The 18238-nt window shown below is 39.0% G+C and overlaps 1 protein-coding gene across 2 annotated transcripts in view; it reads left to right on the forward strand.

Annotated features, from left to right (window-relative positions):
- GNG2 (G protein subunit gamma 2) overlaps window positions 1–16430 on the forward strand; it is a 130550-nt gene extending 114120 nt beyond the window's left edge. For both annotated transcript variants that reach the window (XM_061182549.1, XM_061182550.1), the window contains one exon: window positions 13200–16430. In XM_061182549.1, the coding sequence (XP_061038532.1) occupies window positions 13200–13328 (129 nt within the window). In that variant the 3' untranslated portion in view covers window positions 13329–16430. The remainder of the gene's footprint in view (window positions 1–13199) is intronic.
- The last annotated feature ends 1808 nt before the right edge of the window (window positions 16431–18238 follow it).

The raw sequence follows: 18238 nt of genomic DNA on the forward strand, positions 1-18238 counted from the left end.
TTCACTCCACCATTCCACTGAAGCTTCTCTCATCAAGGTCACCAATGACTTCAAATTGCTAAATCTAGTAGTCAGTTCTCAGTTTTCATCTTACTTGACCTATTGACATGGTTGATGATTCCTTATGCCTTGAAGCACTTTCTTCATTTGGCTCTCAGTACTCCCCACTGTCACAAGCTACTCCTTTTAAATTTCCTTTGCTGTTCCTCTTAGGCTCCCCAACTTCTTACATTGAAGTTGTTCCAGGGTTCAATCCTTGTTCCTCTCTTTTCTATCTAAATGTACTCCTTTGGTGATCTTGCTCATTCCCAAGGCTTTATGTACCATCTGTATGGCCTCAAGTCCCAAATTTATGTCTCTAGTCTAAATCTTGCTTCTAACTCCAGCATTGTATATCTCATTAACAGATGTTTCAATTTCAACCTTTCTAAAACTGAATTCCCAGTCTTCCTCCCCAAATCTTCTCTCCCTGCAGCTGAAATGATGGCAACTCCATCTTTCCATTAGATCAGTCCAAAAACTTAGAGTTATCCTTAGTTCTTATTTTTTTATTCACACACTATCTCTAATCCATCATAAAATCCTGTGATTCTAGTTTCAAATGCTGTTTATCCAGAATTATACTTCTCATCACCACCTCTGCTGCTATTTCTCTGTTCTGAACCACTGTCACCTCTCACTTAGATTACAGCAATAGTCTCCAGGAATCTCCGCTTCTACCCTTACTCCCATAGAGTCCTATTCTCAACATAGCATCCAGAATGCTTCTTTAAAATACATCAATGGCTCCCCATTTCTCTTACCATAAACTTTATAAGTTTTTACTCAAAGATTGATTACCTTCTCAATTAAGCCTAACTATTGCAACCTGTCTTCCATGCCCCCCCACCCGTATATACACTCTTAATCCCTTTTACCCTTCTCTACTTTTCATTTTCTTATAAAACTTACTACTATCTAACATCCTCTATAGCTATTTATTATGTTTCATTTTCTTCTCTCCATCCTCCTACTCAAATACTATATAAGCAATTTGATTACACTGTGCATTGGTGTAGTTTGATTCATATTTTTTCATTTGGATTTTGTTGAGTTACTTAAACCTGTGGGTTTGTAGTTTTTATCAAATTTGGAAATTTTTGGTTATTATGTCTTCAAATATTTTTTCTTTCCTCTCCTCCACACACCATCTTTCTCCTCTCCTCAGAGACTCCAATTATATGTGTATTAGGCCACTTGAAGTTGTCTCCTAGCTCAGTGTGTTCTGGGGTTTTTTTGCGGGGGGTTGTTTTTTGTATTTGGGGTTTTTTTAAATTGTTGTTTTCAGTCTGTTTTCTCTCTGTGCTTCACTTTGGAGAGTTCCCATTATTGTCTTCAAGTTCACTAATCTTTTCTTCTGAAATGTCTAATCAGGTGCTAATTCCATTCAGTGTGTTTTTTATCTCTAGAAATTTGATTTGGGTCTTTTTAATATCTTCCATGTCTCTTTTAATCCTGTTTTGCTTTCCTTATTTTCTTTATTATATAGAAAATATTTACAATAGCTGTTTTAACAGCATCCTTATCTATTAATTTTATCATCTATGTCAGTTCTGGGTCTTTTTCTCCTCATTATGAGATTAATCAATTTGGATTAATTTTTCTCCTCATTATGGGATAGATTTATTCCCCCTACTTACCTGTATGTCTGGATTTTTTTTTTTATTGGATTCCAGACATTGTGAATTTTATTTTGTGGCATATTGAAATTTCTTGTTTCTTTAAATATTTGGGGGTTTTGTTCTGTGGTCCAATTAAGTTACTTGGAAACATTTTGATCTATTCAAGGCTTACTTTTAAACTTTGATAGGTGGGTCCACAACAGCCTTTAACCAAGGCCTACTTGGCACCACTACTGAACATACCCTCTTTAAGACTCTACTTAATCCCCTATGTGTTATGAGATCTATGTACTCTAGCCAGTAGAAACACAAACTATTCCAGCCCTGTGTGATCACCAGGGATTGTTTCACTTGATCCTTTCTGAAATTCTTTGCACAGCCTCAAGCAGTTTTCTCCCACATATGTGCTGATCAGTAATTAGCTAAAGACTCAAAAGGAATCCTCTGGAGGCCTCCAGATTGCTCTCTCACTCTCTCTCTCTCTCTCTCTTTGTTTGTGTATGTGTGTAGCTCTTTCTTCTCTGTCACTCTCTCCTCAACTCAAGGAGGTTCATGAAATCTGTTTGGGTAGCCCCTCCCTGTGCTGTGGCCTAGAAACCATTTTCAAGCAGTGCTGCTGAAACATTCTTGGGGCTTTTCTTGCCTCCCTTCTCTCAGGGATCACTGTCCTCTGCTGCCTGTTCTCTACTATTTAAAAAACATTTGTTCACATATTTTTTTTCCAGTTTTTAAGTTAAAGCAGGAGGGTTTAATTGGTTGCTGTTCCTCCATCATCATCAGAATTGGAAGTCTAGAATACTGCATAAGTTCCACAAGGACAGGAAGCTTTGTTTATTTTGTTCCCTGATTATGCCAATCCCCCAGAACTGTGACTGGCAATTAGGTACTCAGTAAATATTAGATGAATGGAGTATTTGTTGATTAAGATTGTATTTGAGAACTTCTTCAGCAATTATTTGAGTGTTTCCTATGTGCCGGCACTGATGACACAGTTGTGAATAAAATAGATATGATCGCTGCCTTCATACAGCAGAATGCCAAAAGGGAAACATCAAACATCAAATAAACAAACAATGGTTGTAATTATAAATTGTAATAAATGTTTTTCTGTGAAGGAAAAGAATGGAGTGCTCTGAAAGAGCCTAATGAGGAAAGTCATTATTGGATGAGGTAGTCAGTAAAGACTCTGCAAAGAATGGTATTTCACCCCTGAAGGAAGAGAAGGAGCCAGCCTGGTGAGGAGATGGGGTGAAGACCATTCCAGGGAATTGTATATATGAAGCTCTGAGGCAGAAAAGAACTTGGAGCTTTCACGAACTTAGAGAGAGGAGACCTGTGTGGGAGGAAAAAAATGCTACAACATGAAATTGGAGAGATGGCAGGCCCAAAGTAAGCAGGACCCACAGGCTGTTTTTATGATGTCTTGGCTTTCCACAAAGTACAATGGGAAGCTCTTGAAAGTTTTAAATAGGGGAGTTATATGAGCCAATTTATATTTTAAAAATATCCTTCTAGCTGTAGTGTGGAGAGTACTACTCCTGGCACAATTGTAAAAGTAGAGAAGTTATTTACAACTGAGATTCTTAAAATCTTTTGTGCCCCTAGACCTGTTTGGCTGTCTGCCAAAGCATATGGTCTCCTTCTCAGAATAATGTTTTTAAATTACAAAGGAAACTAATTATATTAAAATATAGTTTATCAGAAAACATTTGTGGTACAGCTAAATATATATACTTCTTTATTAACTGATTATATAGGATGTAATAGTGGGTCTATACTTATAAAGCAAAAGAACATAAATAAATGTTGAGATATCTGCAGTAACTGTAATGTGATGGAAAATATCTGATTTTTACTGGTGACTAAGTCACAGAAACTGTTAATGCTAATTGTGTTGTCTACATCTATAATGGAAAGAAATGTTAGATTTCCATTTCAGATTAGTGAAAATAAAGATGTAATTTTTTTTTAATCATTGAACTTAACAGACCACACCCTGCATTCTATTCATGGATCCTGTCTTAGTCCATTTGAGCTACTATAACAGAATGCCATACACTAGGTGGCTTATGAACAACAGATATTTATTTCTCGCAGTTCTGAGACTAGAAGTCCAAGATCAAGGTGTCAGTAGATGTGGTGTCTAGTAAAGGCTTGCTTCCTGATTTGTAGAAGGCTACCTTCTCTCTGTGACCTCACATGGTTAAAGGGGCAAGGGAGCTCTCCAGGGTCTCTTTTATAAGAGCACTAATTCCATTCGTGAGGGCTCTACTCTCATGACCTAGTCACCCCACAAAGGCCCCAACTCCAAACACCATCACACTGGGGATTAGATTTCAACATATGAATTGGGGGTGGGGGGGGTGGACACAAACATTCAGTCTATAAAAGATCCCTTGGAATTTTTTATTTAAGAGGTTATTTCAGTAATTGTGGGAAAAGAAGATGGAGGCTTGGACCAGGGTAGTTGCAAGAGTGGTGACAATAAGGGGACAAATTTGAGATATTTTTCTGGGAGCATCCCTATACAGTCTGCATGTACTCAGTGGCTTTGGTAGGAGAGCTGGATTTGACATGAACACAAGTCCTGTCTTTCCTCAGGGTGTGCTGGCAGCTATCACCTTGGTAGGAGGTGGGGCTGGAGGTGGAGAGGCTAGGGCCAGAGCCAGGTGCGAGCCGGGGCTTCCTGTCTGCTCAGTGGCTGTTACTGCCCTAATGGGGGTGCGGGCAGGTCCCAAGTTGCTGGAGCAGAAGCTCTGAGGGTCAGGTTTGAGCTGGCTCTGTTCCCTTTAAGTGTGAACTCTCCCCTCTCCCAGCACCAGCACCCTTGGGAGCAGTGCTGGAGCAAGAGGGGCCCACTTGGGCTCTCAGCTTCTGACAGGGTACAAGCTGCAGTGGTCCAGCCACAGAGTTCCAGGCTGCTTCTGATGCACTGCCTGTGTGAGTGCCAGTAATGGCTGCCCCCACCCTGCTCACACAGTGCCTCAGGTCTGAGCCACTTCTGTGTCTCTTAGCTGAGTTCTTTCTGTCATGGCAGCCCTCACTCCAGTGTGGAGCTACGACATGAAGTAAGCAGGGCTGGAGCGTTCACTCCTCAAGCTGGAGAGCACCGGGCAGTCATGGGAAACCAGTCAGCCACCCAGGCAGTTTCAGTCAGCCCTCTCCACTCTGCCTCAGGAGAAATCAAGCACGTATGTGCATTCCTCACAAGTAGACAGAGTCCGGCCTTCCCACAGCCCTTGTGTTAGTCCCCCCAGCCCTCCAATCAGCCAAGGGGGCTTGTCTTCCCTGTGCCAGACCCCAGGACTGGAGCCTACAATAGGTAGCTCAAACCATTCACTCCCCAGGGAGGATCTCTACCCCTATAATCTCCCTTTTCTTCTGAGTTCCCTTCCTGGGCCACAGGTCCTGACCTGATTGCTTCTCTTCCCTTCCTACCCAATTCCGTGTAGATCTTTCTTTCAGCCTTGGTTGTACAGGAGTTTTCTGCCAGTTTCCAGTTAGTTTTCAGTGAGAATTGTTCCACATTTAGATTTTTTTTGTTGTATTTGTGGGGGGAGGTAAGTTCCAGGTCCTCCTACTCTGCCATCTTGATCACCTCCCAAATTTGAGATATTTTTGTAGGAAGAATCAACAGGATGGAAAAGGGAGAGATTACCTAAAGTTACTGGTGAAATCTTCATGGAGGAACTAGGCCTAGGAATGTGAAACATAAAAGAATCTGTATGCACAATATTAGCAGGGATAGTTAGAAAGCAAGAAGATTTGCCAGGCAGACTATTGCTGTGACTCACTGAAAAGTAAGGAACAAGGATGAAGCTATGGGTTCGAAAGAAAGAGCATTCATAAAGACCAAGTCAAGAACACTGAGACTCATGACTCAGGTACTCACGAGCTGTGAGAACGAGGGCAAATGTTTACCTAATGAAGCCTCAACTTCACATATTAAAAATGAGGATAATAATAATAGCTTGTGACCCATAATGTTGTTGTAAGGATTAAATAAAATACTGTATGTAAAGTGGTTAGCACAGTTCTGACATGTAGCAAGGGCAGATAAATATTAGCAATTGTTCTAATTACTGCTAGGATTCTGACATTGTATTGGACCGTCACCCACAGGAGATTGCAATCTAGTTGAGGAAACATGATAAAACACATGGTATATTTTTAGAAGGAAATTGTTCAGAGTCAAGTGTTCAAATACAAGATATGAGCAACTCTAAGCTATTAAATTTTGCCCAGTGTAGTACTTTCTGTACCATAAAAAGATTTTGACAGTTCCTGCCACATATTTGTATGTGAGCATTGCAGATGAGTAGGGATACTGTTGGATCTCTTGTTAACAAGTAAGTTTTACATGTTAACAATTGTCCAGTCTCTGCTGCTTGCAGCTAAGCTCCCATTTGGCATAATAATGACTACAGCTCAGACAATTAAAAAAACAAAACAAAACCAAAAAAAGGTAATTGAGATTCTGAAAGTCTGTTCTTTGCTTTCATTTAAAGGAGCTAAGACAAGAACAGGCTGTTTCCTTTCGTTCTGTCATAATAGCATTTCATAAAGATGCACAAAGAATTTCAATCAACCTTTGGAACTACCCCTGCATTTGAGTAGTTTGTATGTAGATGGCTGTGGCTTAATGGCAGAACATTAACGTTCAAGTTCTTCTTCTGCTGTGTACTTTGCTATATGACACTGAACCACTCATGCAATGTACTGAGCCTAAATTTTTCATCTATAAAAGGAGGGAAATAGTTCCTACCTCAGGATTATTTTGTAGATCAATAAAGAAAACTTAATGTCTGGAACAAAATAGAAATACAATAAAAATATTTTTATAAGCAATGTAATACCTATTGAAGGGTGAGAATTTAAGTCAAAACTTGTAACAAGAGACAAAGTCATTATATAATGATAACTAGGTCAATTTATTAAAAGGATACAATAATCATAAATATATACACACCCAAAATCAGAGTACCTATTTAGCAAATATTAACCATTAGTACCATTAAGCAAATATTAACAGACCTAAAGGGGGAAATAGACAATACAATCATAGCTGGGAACTTTAATACCTCACTTTCAACAATGGATAGATCATCCAGACAGAAAATCAATAAGGAAATGTTGAACTTGAACTATACTTTAGACCAAGTTAACCTAGCAAACATATACAGAACATCGCATCCAACAGCCACAGAATATACATTGTTCTTAATTGCACATGGAACATTCTCTAGGATAGGTCAAATGACAGGTCATAAAACAAGTCTTGGCAAATTTAAGAAGCTTGAAATCATACCAAGAATCTTTTCCAATCACAGTTGTATGAAACTAGAAATCAGTAACAGGAGTAAAACTGAAAAGTTCATCAATATGCAGAAGTTAAACAACACACTTGTGAACAACCAGCAATGGATCAAAGAAGAAATATAAAAAAAAATTTTTTTTAAATCTTGAAACAAACAAAAAGAGGAAACAAAACATACCAAAATGTATGGGATGCAGCAAAAGCAGTTCTAAGAGGGAAGTTTATAGTGATAAACACCTACATTAAGAAAAAACTAAAAATGATTTCAAATAAACAACCTAACTGTATACCTCAAGGAACTAGAAAAAAATAACTTAAGCACAAAATTACCAGAAGGAAGCAAACACAAAGAGCAGAAATAAATGAAATAGAGACCAGAAAAACAACAGAAAAAATCAGCAAATATAAGGTCTGTGTTTTTTGAAAAGATGGAACAAAATTGACAAACCTTTAGCTAGACTAAGAAAAAAAGAAAAGACTCAAATAAGTAAAACTGGAAATGAAAGAAGAGACATTACAACTGATATCACAGAAATACAAAGGATCCTGAGACTACTTATGAACAATCACATGCAACAAATTGGATAACCTAAAAGACATGGATAAGTTTTTAGAAATACATAACCTACCAAGACTGAATCATTAAGAAATAGAAAATCTGGGAACTTCCCTGGTGGCACAGTGGTTAAGAATCCGCCTGCTAATGCAGGAGACATGGGTTCAAGCCCTGGTCCGGGAAGATCCCACATGCCGCGGAGCAACTAATCCCGTGCGCCACAACTGCTGAGCCTGCGCTCTAGAGCCCGCGAGCCACAACTATTGAAGCCCGCGTGCCTTGAGCCCATGCTCTGCAACAAAGAGAAGCCACCACAGTGAGAAGTCCGTGCACCACAGTGAAGAGTAGCTCCCACTCTCCGCAACTAGAGGAAGCCCACGCACAGCAACGAAGACCCAACGCAGCCAAAAATAAAAAATAAATAAATAACTAAAATTATTACAAAAAAAGAGAAAGAAATAGAAAATCTGAACGGACCAATTACTAGTAAGGAGATTGAATCTGCAATCAAAAATTTCCCAATAAAGAAAATCTCAGGACCAGATGGCTTTCCTGGTGAATTCTACCAAACATTTAAAAAATTAATGCCAGTTCTTCTCAAATTCTTCCAAAAAATTGAAGAGTAGGGAACACTTCTAAACTATTTCACAGGCCAGCATTACCCTGATACCAAAGCCAGATAAGGACATTACAAGAAAAGAAAACTATAAACCAATATCCCTGATGAATATGAATGCTAAAATTCTCAACAAAATATTAGCAAACCGAATTCAACAGCACATTAAAAGGATCATATACCACAAACGAGTGGGATTTATTCCTGTGATACGAGGGTGGTGCAATGTATGCATGTCAATAAATGTGATACATCACATTAATAGAATGAAAGATAAAAATCATATGATCATCTCATTTAGATGCAGAAAGAAAATTTAACAAAATACAACACCCTTTCATGATAAAAAACTCTCAACAAATTGGGTATAGAAGGAATCTACCTCAACATAATAAAGTCCATATATATCAAGCCCACAGCTGACATTGTACTCAGTGGTAAAAGATTAAAAGCTTTTCCTGTAAGATCAGAAACAAGACAAGGTTACCCACTCTCATGACTCTATTCAACATAGTACTGGAAGTCCTAGCCAGAACAATCAGGGAAGAAAAAATAAAAGATATTTAAATAGAAACAAAAAAAGTAAAATTGTCTCTGTTTGTAGATGATGATCTTATATAGAGAAAATCCTAAAAATTTCACCAAAAAACAAAAAAAAAACCTGTTAGAGCTAATCAATGAACTCAGTAAAGTAGCTGGATAAAAAATCAACATACAAAAATCAATTGTGTTTCTGTACACTAACAATGAAATAACTGAAAAAGAAATAAAGAAAATCCCATTCACAATAGCTTCAAAAATAAAATACTTAGGAATAAATTTACTCAAGGAGTTGAAAGATCTGTACACTAAAAATTATAAGACTCTGATGAAAGAAATTAAGATATAAATAAATGGAAAGATATCCTGTGTTCATGGGTCAGAAGAATTAATATTTATTTTTTAATTTTTGAATTTTATTTTATTTATTTTTTTTATACAGCAGGTTCTTATTAGTCATCAATTTTATACACATCAGTGTATACATGTCAATCCCAATCGCCCAATTCATCACACCACCACCCCCACCCCCCCATGGCTTTCCCCCTTTGGTGTCCATACGTTTGTTCTCTACATCTGTAAAATGTCCATACTACCCAAAGCCATCTATAGATTCAATGTAATCTCTATCAAAATTCCAATGGAATTTTTCACAGAAATAAAAAAATAAATCATAAAATTCATATGGAACCACAAAAGACTCCAAATAGCCAAAGCAATTCTGAGAAAGAGGAACAAAGCTGGAGGCATTACACTCCCTGACTTCAAACTATATTACAAAGCTATAGTAATAAAAACAGTATGGCATAAAAAATAGACACATGAAACAATGAAACAGAATCAAGAACCCAGAAATAAACCCTAGCATATACCTTCAACTAATATTTGACAAAGGAGCTAGAGTGCTTGATGGGAAAATGATAGTCTCTTCAATAAGTGGTGTTGGGAAAAATGGATAATCACATGCAGCAAAGAGAAACTGGACCACTGCCTTATCCTACTCACAAAAGTTAACTCAAAATGGATCAAAGACTTCAAGATAAGATCTAAAACTGTAAAACTCCTAGAAGAAAACATAGAGGGTAAGCTCCTTGACATTGATCTTGGCAGTGATTTCTTGGATATGACACCAAAAGCACATGCAAGAAAAGCAAAAATAAATAAGTGCAACTACATGAAACTAAAAAGCTTCCACACATTAAAAGAAAGAGTCAACAAAGTGAAAAAGCAACCTATGGAATGGGAGAAAAATGTCAAACCTTGTATCTGATAAGGGTTAATGTAAAGAATTCATACAACTTAATAGCAAACAAACAATCTGAATTAAAAATGGGCAGAGGAACTGAATAGACATTATTCCAAAGAAGATATAAATGTCCAACAAGTGTGAAATGATGCTCAATACCACTAATCAGGGAAACACAAATTAAAACCACAATGAGATATCACTTTACACTTGTTAGAATGTCTATTACCAAAAAAGATGAGCAATAACAAGTGTTCGCAAGGATGTGGAGAAAAGGGAACCCTTGTGTACTATTGATGGGAACATAAATTGGTACAGCCACTATGGAAAACAGTACAGAGGTTCCTCAAAAAATTAAGAATAGAACTATCATAGGATCTAGCAATCCTACTTCTGAGATATATATATATTTGATAAGTATGTATATCCAATCAAGATCTCAAAGAGGTATCTGCACTTGCATATTCATGGCAGCACTATTCACAATAGCCAAGACATGGAAACAACCTAAGTCCATCTGCGGATGAATGAAGAAAGAAGATGTATTATTTACAGTGGAGTATTATTCAGCCATGAGAAAGAAGGATATTCTGCCATTTGGGTAGACTCGAAGGGCATTATGTTAGTGAGACACGTCAGAGGAAGATGAATACTGTCACTTATATGTGGAATCTAAAAAACCTGAACTCAGAGAAACAGAGTAGAATGGTGGTTGTCAGGGGCTGGGGGTGGTGAGGGATATGGGGAGATGTCAGTCAAAGGATACAAACTTCCAGTTATAAGAAGAATAAGTTCTGGGGAGCTAATGTACAATGTGGTGACTGTAGTTAACAATACTGAATTACATACTTGAAGTTGCTAAGAAAGTAACTCTTAAATGTTCTCACCACAATTAAAGAAAAAGGTAATTATGTGAGGTGTTAGGGGTGTTAACTAACCATACTGTGGTAATCATTTCACAATATAGAAGTGTATCAAATGATTACACTGTATACCTTAAACTCACACAACATTATATGTGAATTATATCTCAGTGGAGCTGGAAAAAAGATAAATAAAAAATGATTTACAATTTAAGAATTGTGAGACTGACTTTTACACAAATATGCTATACTGGGTTGAAGAGCATCCCCTAAAATTGATGCCCACCTAGAACCTTAGAATGAGATCTTATTTGGAAGTAGGGTGTTTGTAGATGTAATCAAGCTAAGTTAAGGTCATACTGGATTAGGGTGGGCCTAATCTGATGACTGGTGGGTAGGATATTTGGACATAGGCAAAGAGTACAACGCCATGTGAGGACAGAGACACACAGGAGAGAATACCATGTGAAGGTGGAGGCAGAAAGTGGAATGATGCATCTACAAGCCAAGGTACACCAAGTGCCAGCGACCACCAGACACTGATTGAGAAGCATGGAACAGATGCTTCTCCATCAGAGCCTCCAGTAGGGACCAACCCTGCCAACACTTTGATCTCAACCTTCTAGCCTCTAGCACTGACTGAGGGAATAAATTACTGTTATTTTAAGCCACCTAGATTGGGTTTTGTTTAGCCAGAAAGAGGAAACTAACACACATATCAGTACCTATACCTCTTTATATCAGTCAGCATAGACTCGGTTTTGTTGCAGTAACAAAAGTCTCTCTCCTCCGATTCTTAGAGGCTACAATAGCAAAGATACACTTTTCATTCTTCTTCTCACCCACATGTCATCACAGATAGCTGCCACTCTGCACCATGTTACCTTCAAGCAACCTCTACCTGGAATATTGCCTCTATCTGGTCTGAGAAAAACGGAACATAGAGTCCAAACATTCAAAGATTTATGGGATTAGAAGATGAAATTGATTCTCATTTCCAACCTGTAAACTATAATATTGAAAAGCCTTTAAGTGACAAAGTTCTAATCAACTCAAACATGGGACAAGAAACAAATCAAGAGTATGGCCGCCATGTTTTACTAAAACCTCTGAATCAATTAAGGTGGTTTACAGTAAATTATTTCAGTTAGACAAAATGGCAGAGGCAAACTATGCATTGGTTCTTGAAGCTTCTGCCCGAAAGTGACTCACATCACGTCTACTCATGTCTCATTGGCCAGAGCAAGTCTGATGCCATTGTATGGGTATGTATAACCCACGTATAGGAGGGGCAGTGACTCTTTTCAGAAATACTACAATCTCTCCACTCTTACAGAGGATTATCCTTTCAGTAGTCACTTTGAGAGGCTATTTTAGTAGCACAGTGATGTGGAAAATGTTTGGAGTGATTTCCAGAGCAAGCGTATGAGGTCCCATAAGAAATTGACTCTTGACTTTATGGTTGTTGACCCCCAGTGGCATTCCCCAGATGGATCATCATCCACCTAGTCCCCAGATGTGGTTACAAATAACTTTTAGTTTACTTCCCCAAATTAAATCCCCTCTCAAGTAGTGGAAATTTGCCACTGTCAAAGCTGATCAGAGGAAGGTACTGCAGAAGACTACCAGCAAGGAGCTACAGAAGTGTCGTGAGAAGTGTTATGAAACAACAGCATCACTGAGATCACTGACCAGCCTCCCAGTGGGACTCCCTAAAGGGTGCAATGCTTGATTGAAGTAATATAGATAATGTGTAATAAATTATAACATACTAATATATTATCATACATAATATATATAAAATATAAAAATGCATAACGTATAAGGTTATGTGTGTATGTATAAGTATATAATATCTCTGATATGTTTGTTAAAAAAGGAAATCAACATGGCTTTAGGCATCCCTAGCACAATTTCTGAAGCAGAGAGACACAACTACAGAATGATAGTGATGGCCAGCCTATGTGGAAATCTTCCTATGTTCCAGGCACTAAATGATTTATGTGAATTACCTCACTTAATCCTTGCAGCCAGGGCTGGGACTAGGACGAGGGAAGCAACCTACCTGGGGCACAGAATTTAAGGAGACACCCACTCTCAGGGCTGGACAAATACAAGGTTGATATTTGCATGACCCTGAACACCTCCTTCAGTGTTGTACCCTCAGAGCCTCACCTCACCCTAATCCCGGACCTGCTTGTAACAATCCTGTAAGGTCAAGATCATCAGCTCCTTTCTTCGCAGATGAGGAAACAGAGGCTTATGGGGGATGAGTATCTTGCTTCACTTGAACCCAGGCAGTTTGGACACCCAGGCCTGAGCCTTGACTCGTTGCGCCTGCATCAATGCCTTCGTCGACGCCCCATCTCAAGTTTTGGTTGTTTTTGTCGTCTTTTCCAGGTGTCCAAGGCAGCTGCAGACTTGATGGCCTACTGTGAAGCTCATGCCAAGGAAGATCCCCTCCTGACGCCTGTTCCGGCTTCAGAGAACCCATTTAGGGAGAAGAAGTTTTTCTGTGCTATCCTTTAAGTCTTCAAGAGGAGCCTGAGGAGCCTTGGGGCTCCAGGGACACTGATGTAGAGTTTTTAGCAAAGTGGGCGCCTCTCTAGTCCACAGCATTTAAAGAGAGGGAGGAGAACCATCCTGGAGACTCCAGGCTATGCATGTTTAAAGAACTGGTCCCCTTTATGAGAATGAGAGCTGATCCACACCCCGAGTTAAGAGATCTGATGTCTGCAGAATTGCCTGGAGGAGGGGAGTATGTAAAGATAAAATCGGTGTCATTTCTTTCCTGCTATTCCTCCCAAACCTTATGTTTCTGCTTCATATTTAAAAAATAAAACAGACAGCTGTACTGAGCTCAGATATGTATGACCTTCTTGGAATGAATATTGCCTTTAGAATACCCTTTGACGAGCTGAGTCGTCCAGTGTAGGCGCGGTTCGGTTTAATGGAGTTGATGTTTCGTCTTTGTGCCTTTCTTTTTCTTTTTCCCTTCTCCCCTACCCCTCCTTCCACCCGTCCCCATTAGAGTAGTAAAGAGATAAGGCTGGATTTGTCTGTAAGATTGAACTCAAAGGATGAGCATCCAAAGGGTTTAAGGAGATGTTCCCCGTGGTTTATCCTCATGGTAATAACAAAAACAAAAAAAAATGCCGGTTGTCTGTATTCTTTTATCACTGTTCCTAACATTTGTACATGATAGCTTTGATTCTGCAAGTAAAAGTAAATCATGTGTTGTGACTGGTGCTTTCATATATTTGTGACAATTTTTGAGTAATACTGCATGAAAATGTCCCCATGTTACATCCATTCAGTTTTACTATAAAGTAAAGAAAAAGTTTTACTATAAAGTTTAGAAAAAGAACGAAAGAGAAAGGCAGCTGGGAGGAAAAACTCAGTATCTTGAAAATTGAGATTACTTCAGAGCCTTAGCCATGCCTAAAATACCTCCTTAGTTAACAGTGGCGTCAACACCTCTTCAACATATTTTCCAGAATCCAAAGCATTTTGGTTTGATCCAGGACCCAGGGCAGCACAGGGAGCGCCAAGCGACAGAGGCAAGGATTCACCCTGAGTTGGGAAGTGCTTTTATCGAAGAGTCAGAGCAAATTCCCTTTTTCCCTGAATCACAGAAATTGTAGATTGAAAGAAGCCTTTCTGTGCTGTTCTTAACAAGAAAAAATGTGGCCCTTGTTTGTTTAAGTATCAGGAGAAATAAACCCACAACTCCAGACCAGACCCACTCTCAGAATCTGGCTGCTCACGGGCTAGGGAGAAGGGGGCAGCTGCTGCCCCCAGCAGCTCCACCAGAAAGGGTTCTGGCTCTTTTTGCCCCTGAAATGACCTTTGTTTTTTACCCACCAAAATTTTCAATAGAATCTTTTCTTTGTTTTTGTTCTCTGCTTTGTTTGTTAGAGTTTTATTTACAAACTTCCTTGCAGCTTGAGCTCTCTCTTCCCAAGAAATGATATTGAAAGTGATTTTTCTTTGTGGCTCCAGCCTCCACCAGTAATGGGAGGTCTGGAAGTCTGTCTCACTTTTTTCTCAGTCATTCCTAGGCAGGTGTGGGCTCTCTTACAATTCCTTGTTTGCTTTGAAATCCCGAAAGACCATTTCTGAATTAATTTTATTCTCTTTCCATTCTCTTCCTCCCACTAAAAAAAAAAAGATAGAAAGGAAGGAAAAAAAGAAGATAAAAAGATGTAATATGCCAAGGACAGATCTTGAAACAGACTTGATAAACATTCTCCTTAGCTCCTTGTATGGGCATGATGGTAAAAGGATAAATACATCCAATTAAAACTCATGCCTGGGGAGGGGGAAGAGAATATTAAGACATTGTGAAATGTATGAATGCACTCCTATAACCAGATACTTCTGTTCAAACCTTGGGATTTTGCTACAGTCAGTGGGACACTGAAGAAGATTTAGAGGGGAAAAACCCTGGCAGAGTATTAAACTACAGTATTGTACCATTGGCTTAGTAATACTGTGGAATCAGCTAAAACCCAACCACATTTTAAAAATGTGCAGAAATATGAATTGAATATGTGGCCACATAAAAACAACTGTGAATAAAGCACTCTTTGGTGGTGATTAAGGCGTCATTATAAGACCCTGATGCTTTTCATAATCCATACCATTTACTTTTCTCAGAAGGACTCTATATTTTCATGTAAAGCTAGGTCTTTGGAGCAATTAAAATGGAATTAAAACTTTTAGGAATACAGCTCTGGTAATTAAAAGTTAAGGAAGTTCCAAACTGCATGTGACCTTGTTTATCAAAGGAGAAAGAAGGCAGAAAATACACAGCCCATCTGCAATTAAATTTAAGAAAAATGTTTGACTTTTTCATAATTTCATGTGCTACAGAAGGGAATTATAATCCCAGAGTTTTTCTATGAGTTTTGATTTATTGGTATTTTTACTTGTTAAGGGGGAAATAATCTTTTGATTACTTATGCCTCTAAAGAGTTTTAATTCTTTTAGAAATTTAACAATCATTTTCACCAGCATAATTTTATCTTAAGGGGTAACTAATAGGAAAACTTAGCTTAATTATTCAAGGCCCTAATTTACATATATAATATATTGGGTAGTAATGAAAATCTGCCATGGAATTCTTTAAACAGTAATAATAACGCTCATATTTAGAATGCAAACTCTATTAAGAAAAAAACCAATCTTGCCTCATCCTCCATATTAAACCTTTTTTCTTTTTTTTTTCTTTCCATTTTAAACCAAGTGCTATTTAAGTCAGAGCGTGTGAATAAGTACTTTGAACTGAGGCTAATTTTGCTAATAATGTTTGAAAGAGATTGCTCACCAAGGAAAAGTTTTAAACCATTTCTCCATGTACTCATATTTACAAAAGGAATTTTGAGAAGCATGCTGTCTTAAGGGATTTTTGTACTTTTTTTTTTTTAATATTTGCTTCTAGCTGCTCCTGGCAATGGTGAATTGTTACATATACATTAATGTTTTCCCAGCCCTAGAATTGTTCACATTTTTCCTATATAAGATCTATGGAGTGTATCTTTCAAAGAGAGAGAAATACAGAAATGTTAAAGCAGAAAAACCTGAATGTGATGTGTACATTTTCATCCCCCATGGACAATGTATTTGTTTTAATAAATGGAATTTTCAGATTCATTTCATATGCAGTCGATTTTATTGTGAAAGCCCATGGACCACCTTGCCCATCGATTCTATGGTTAATTTGAGAAGGATGATGACACATAACAAGATGGATGAGGAAATAGGAATTCATGAATTTTCTTTAGGGATTTGTTAATAGAGGCACCTAAGGAGGGAGAAACTCACATGAGGCTCTTTAAAAGCCTTTCTCCCTGGGTACAGTGCCTGGGGACAAAGAAAGGTGATGGGGAAGAGTCCAGGCTCTGGCAGGCTGGACCGTGAAGATACGTGAGATGCATTTACACTTGAACATGTTACGGGTATGCCACATGGGGATTTCTCCCTTACAAAAAAAAAAAAAAATTGAACAGAAAACATGCTGTTCTCCATAAGCTGCTAGTGATTTAAAAGGAGTACTAGAGAAGATAAAGGCTTAGAACTCTAGATTCACAGCTTCTTGGAGATTTCTTAGTCAAGGTACCCTTCTGTATGTCCTTCAAATTATGCCAGTGAGTAACAGAGCCTGTTAGTAAGAAGGAGATGCTGGATCTCTCAGGATTCATGCCTGCGACAAAAGCATCTTTAAACTTCCAGTGAAGGGGCCACTTGGAGTTTGTGCATTTGTCCACTTACATCATTGTTTCTCAGACTGTGATCCCTGGATCACCTGTTTCAGAATCACCTGGAATGCCGATGTAAAAGGCAGACACTGGGCCCCCAACTAACTCAGAATTGCTAGCAATGGTGCTTAAGACCGTGCACTCCGTTGCATGCTATTGAGGACCACTAATTTAAGTACTTACGACAGCTGGCTTTTCATCACGCCTCACGAAAGGCACAAACTAATTGTCAACATGCTGGCTCTTATTCCCACAGCTGCAGGAAGTGGCTGCCCTGGAGTGAACACGTGACCCGCGACTGAGAATCTCGGCAGCTCCCAGACGTGAGACGCAGAGAGGAGGAAGCTGGTGGGTTTTAACTCTGCTCCTGTTCTGTTGTGCCCCCGGGGGAGGATTGCTTCCAGCTCTGGTTCTTTAATAAGCTGCTCACATTTTACACAGCACAATGACGTGGGAATTGGAGCTGGGTCAGCTCCAATCCACAAATTGCAAATAATTTGCCAAGGGAAATCCCTTTCCCTTCGGTTCTGCCCCAAATCTACATTCTCTTCTATTTAGAACCAGGAGACTCAGGCAGAATTTATTTTTAATGAAGAGGGTCACGGGCTCCCGGGCCTTCCTCAGTAAGAACTCCTACTGCTTCTCCATGTCCGTAATAAAAGAAGCCCAGAGGCGGGGTGTACCTCCACACCAGGGTGACAGAAAGATGGTGCCTGGTGACCTCAGTTCATACTGTAGGCACGCAAGAGCCCAGCCAGCATGAGCTGGAGAACAGGAACAAGGCCCCAGAGTTCCATGTGACCTTGGCCAAGTCCTTTAACCTCTCCATGCTATAAAATGGGGACAGTGTACCTGATTCACTTGCCTCACACAGTTGTCTAAGCCAAATGAAAGAGAGCAGATAAAGGGCATCGTGAAGGAAGAGGTGACAAAGAATCACTAGACCCTGCTTGCACAACTTTCGAAGAGAGGAAAAGTCTAGATCATTCCTTCTTGCCTTTTGACTCACTGCCTTTTCTCTCTACCCCAGGGTTCTGTGGGTCAGACCCTCAATGCCTCATGTCCACCCACTGGTATAGCCACTCTCTCATCTCCTCCCACTCTAAATCATCCCACTTACCCCTGAGCATTCATTAATCAGGAGTCCTCTGCATGCAAGTGGCAGAAATCTAGCTGAAA

This window comes from Eubalaena glacialis, chromosome 2 (assembly GCF_028564815.1).
Source record: "Eubalaena glacialis isolate mEubGla1 chromosome 2, mEubGla1.1.hap2.+ XY, whole genome shotgun sequence".
Lineage (NCBI taxonomy): Eukaryota > Metazoa > Chordata > Mammalia > Artiodactyla > Balaenidae > Eubalaena > Eubalaena glacialis.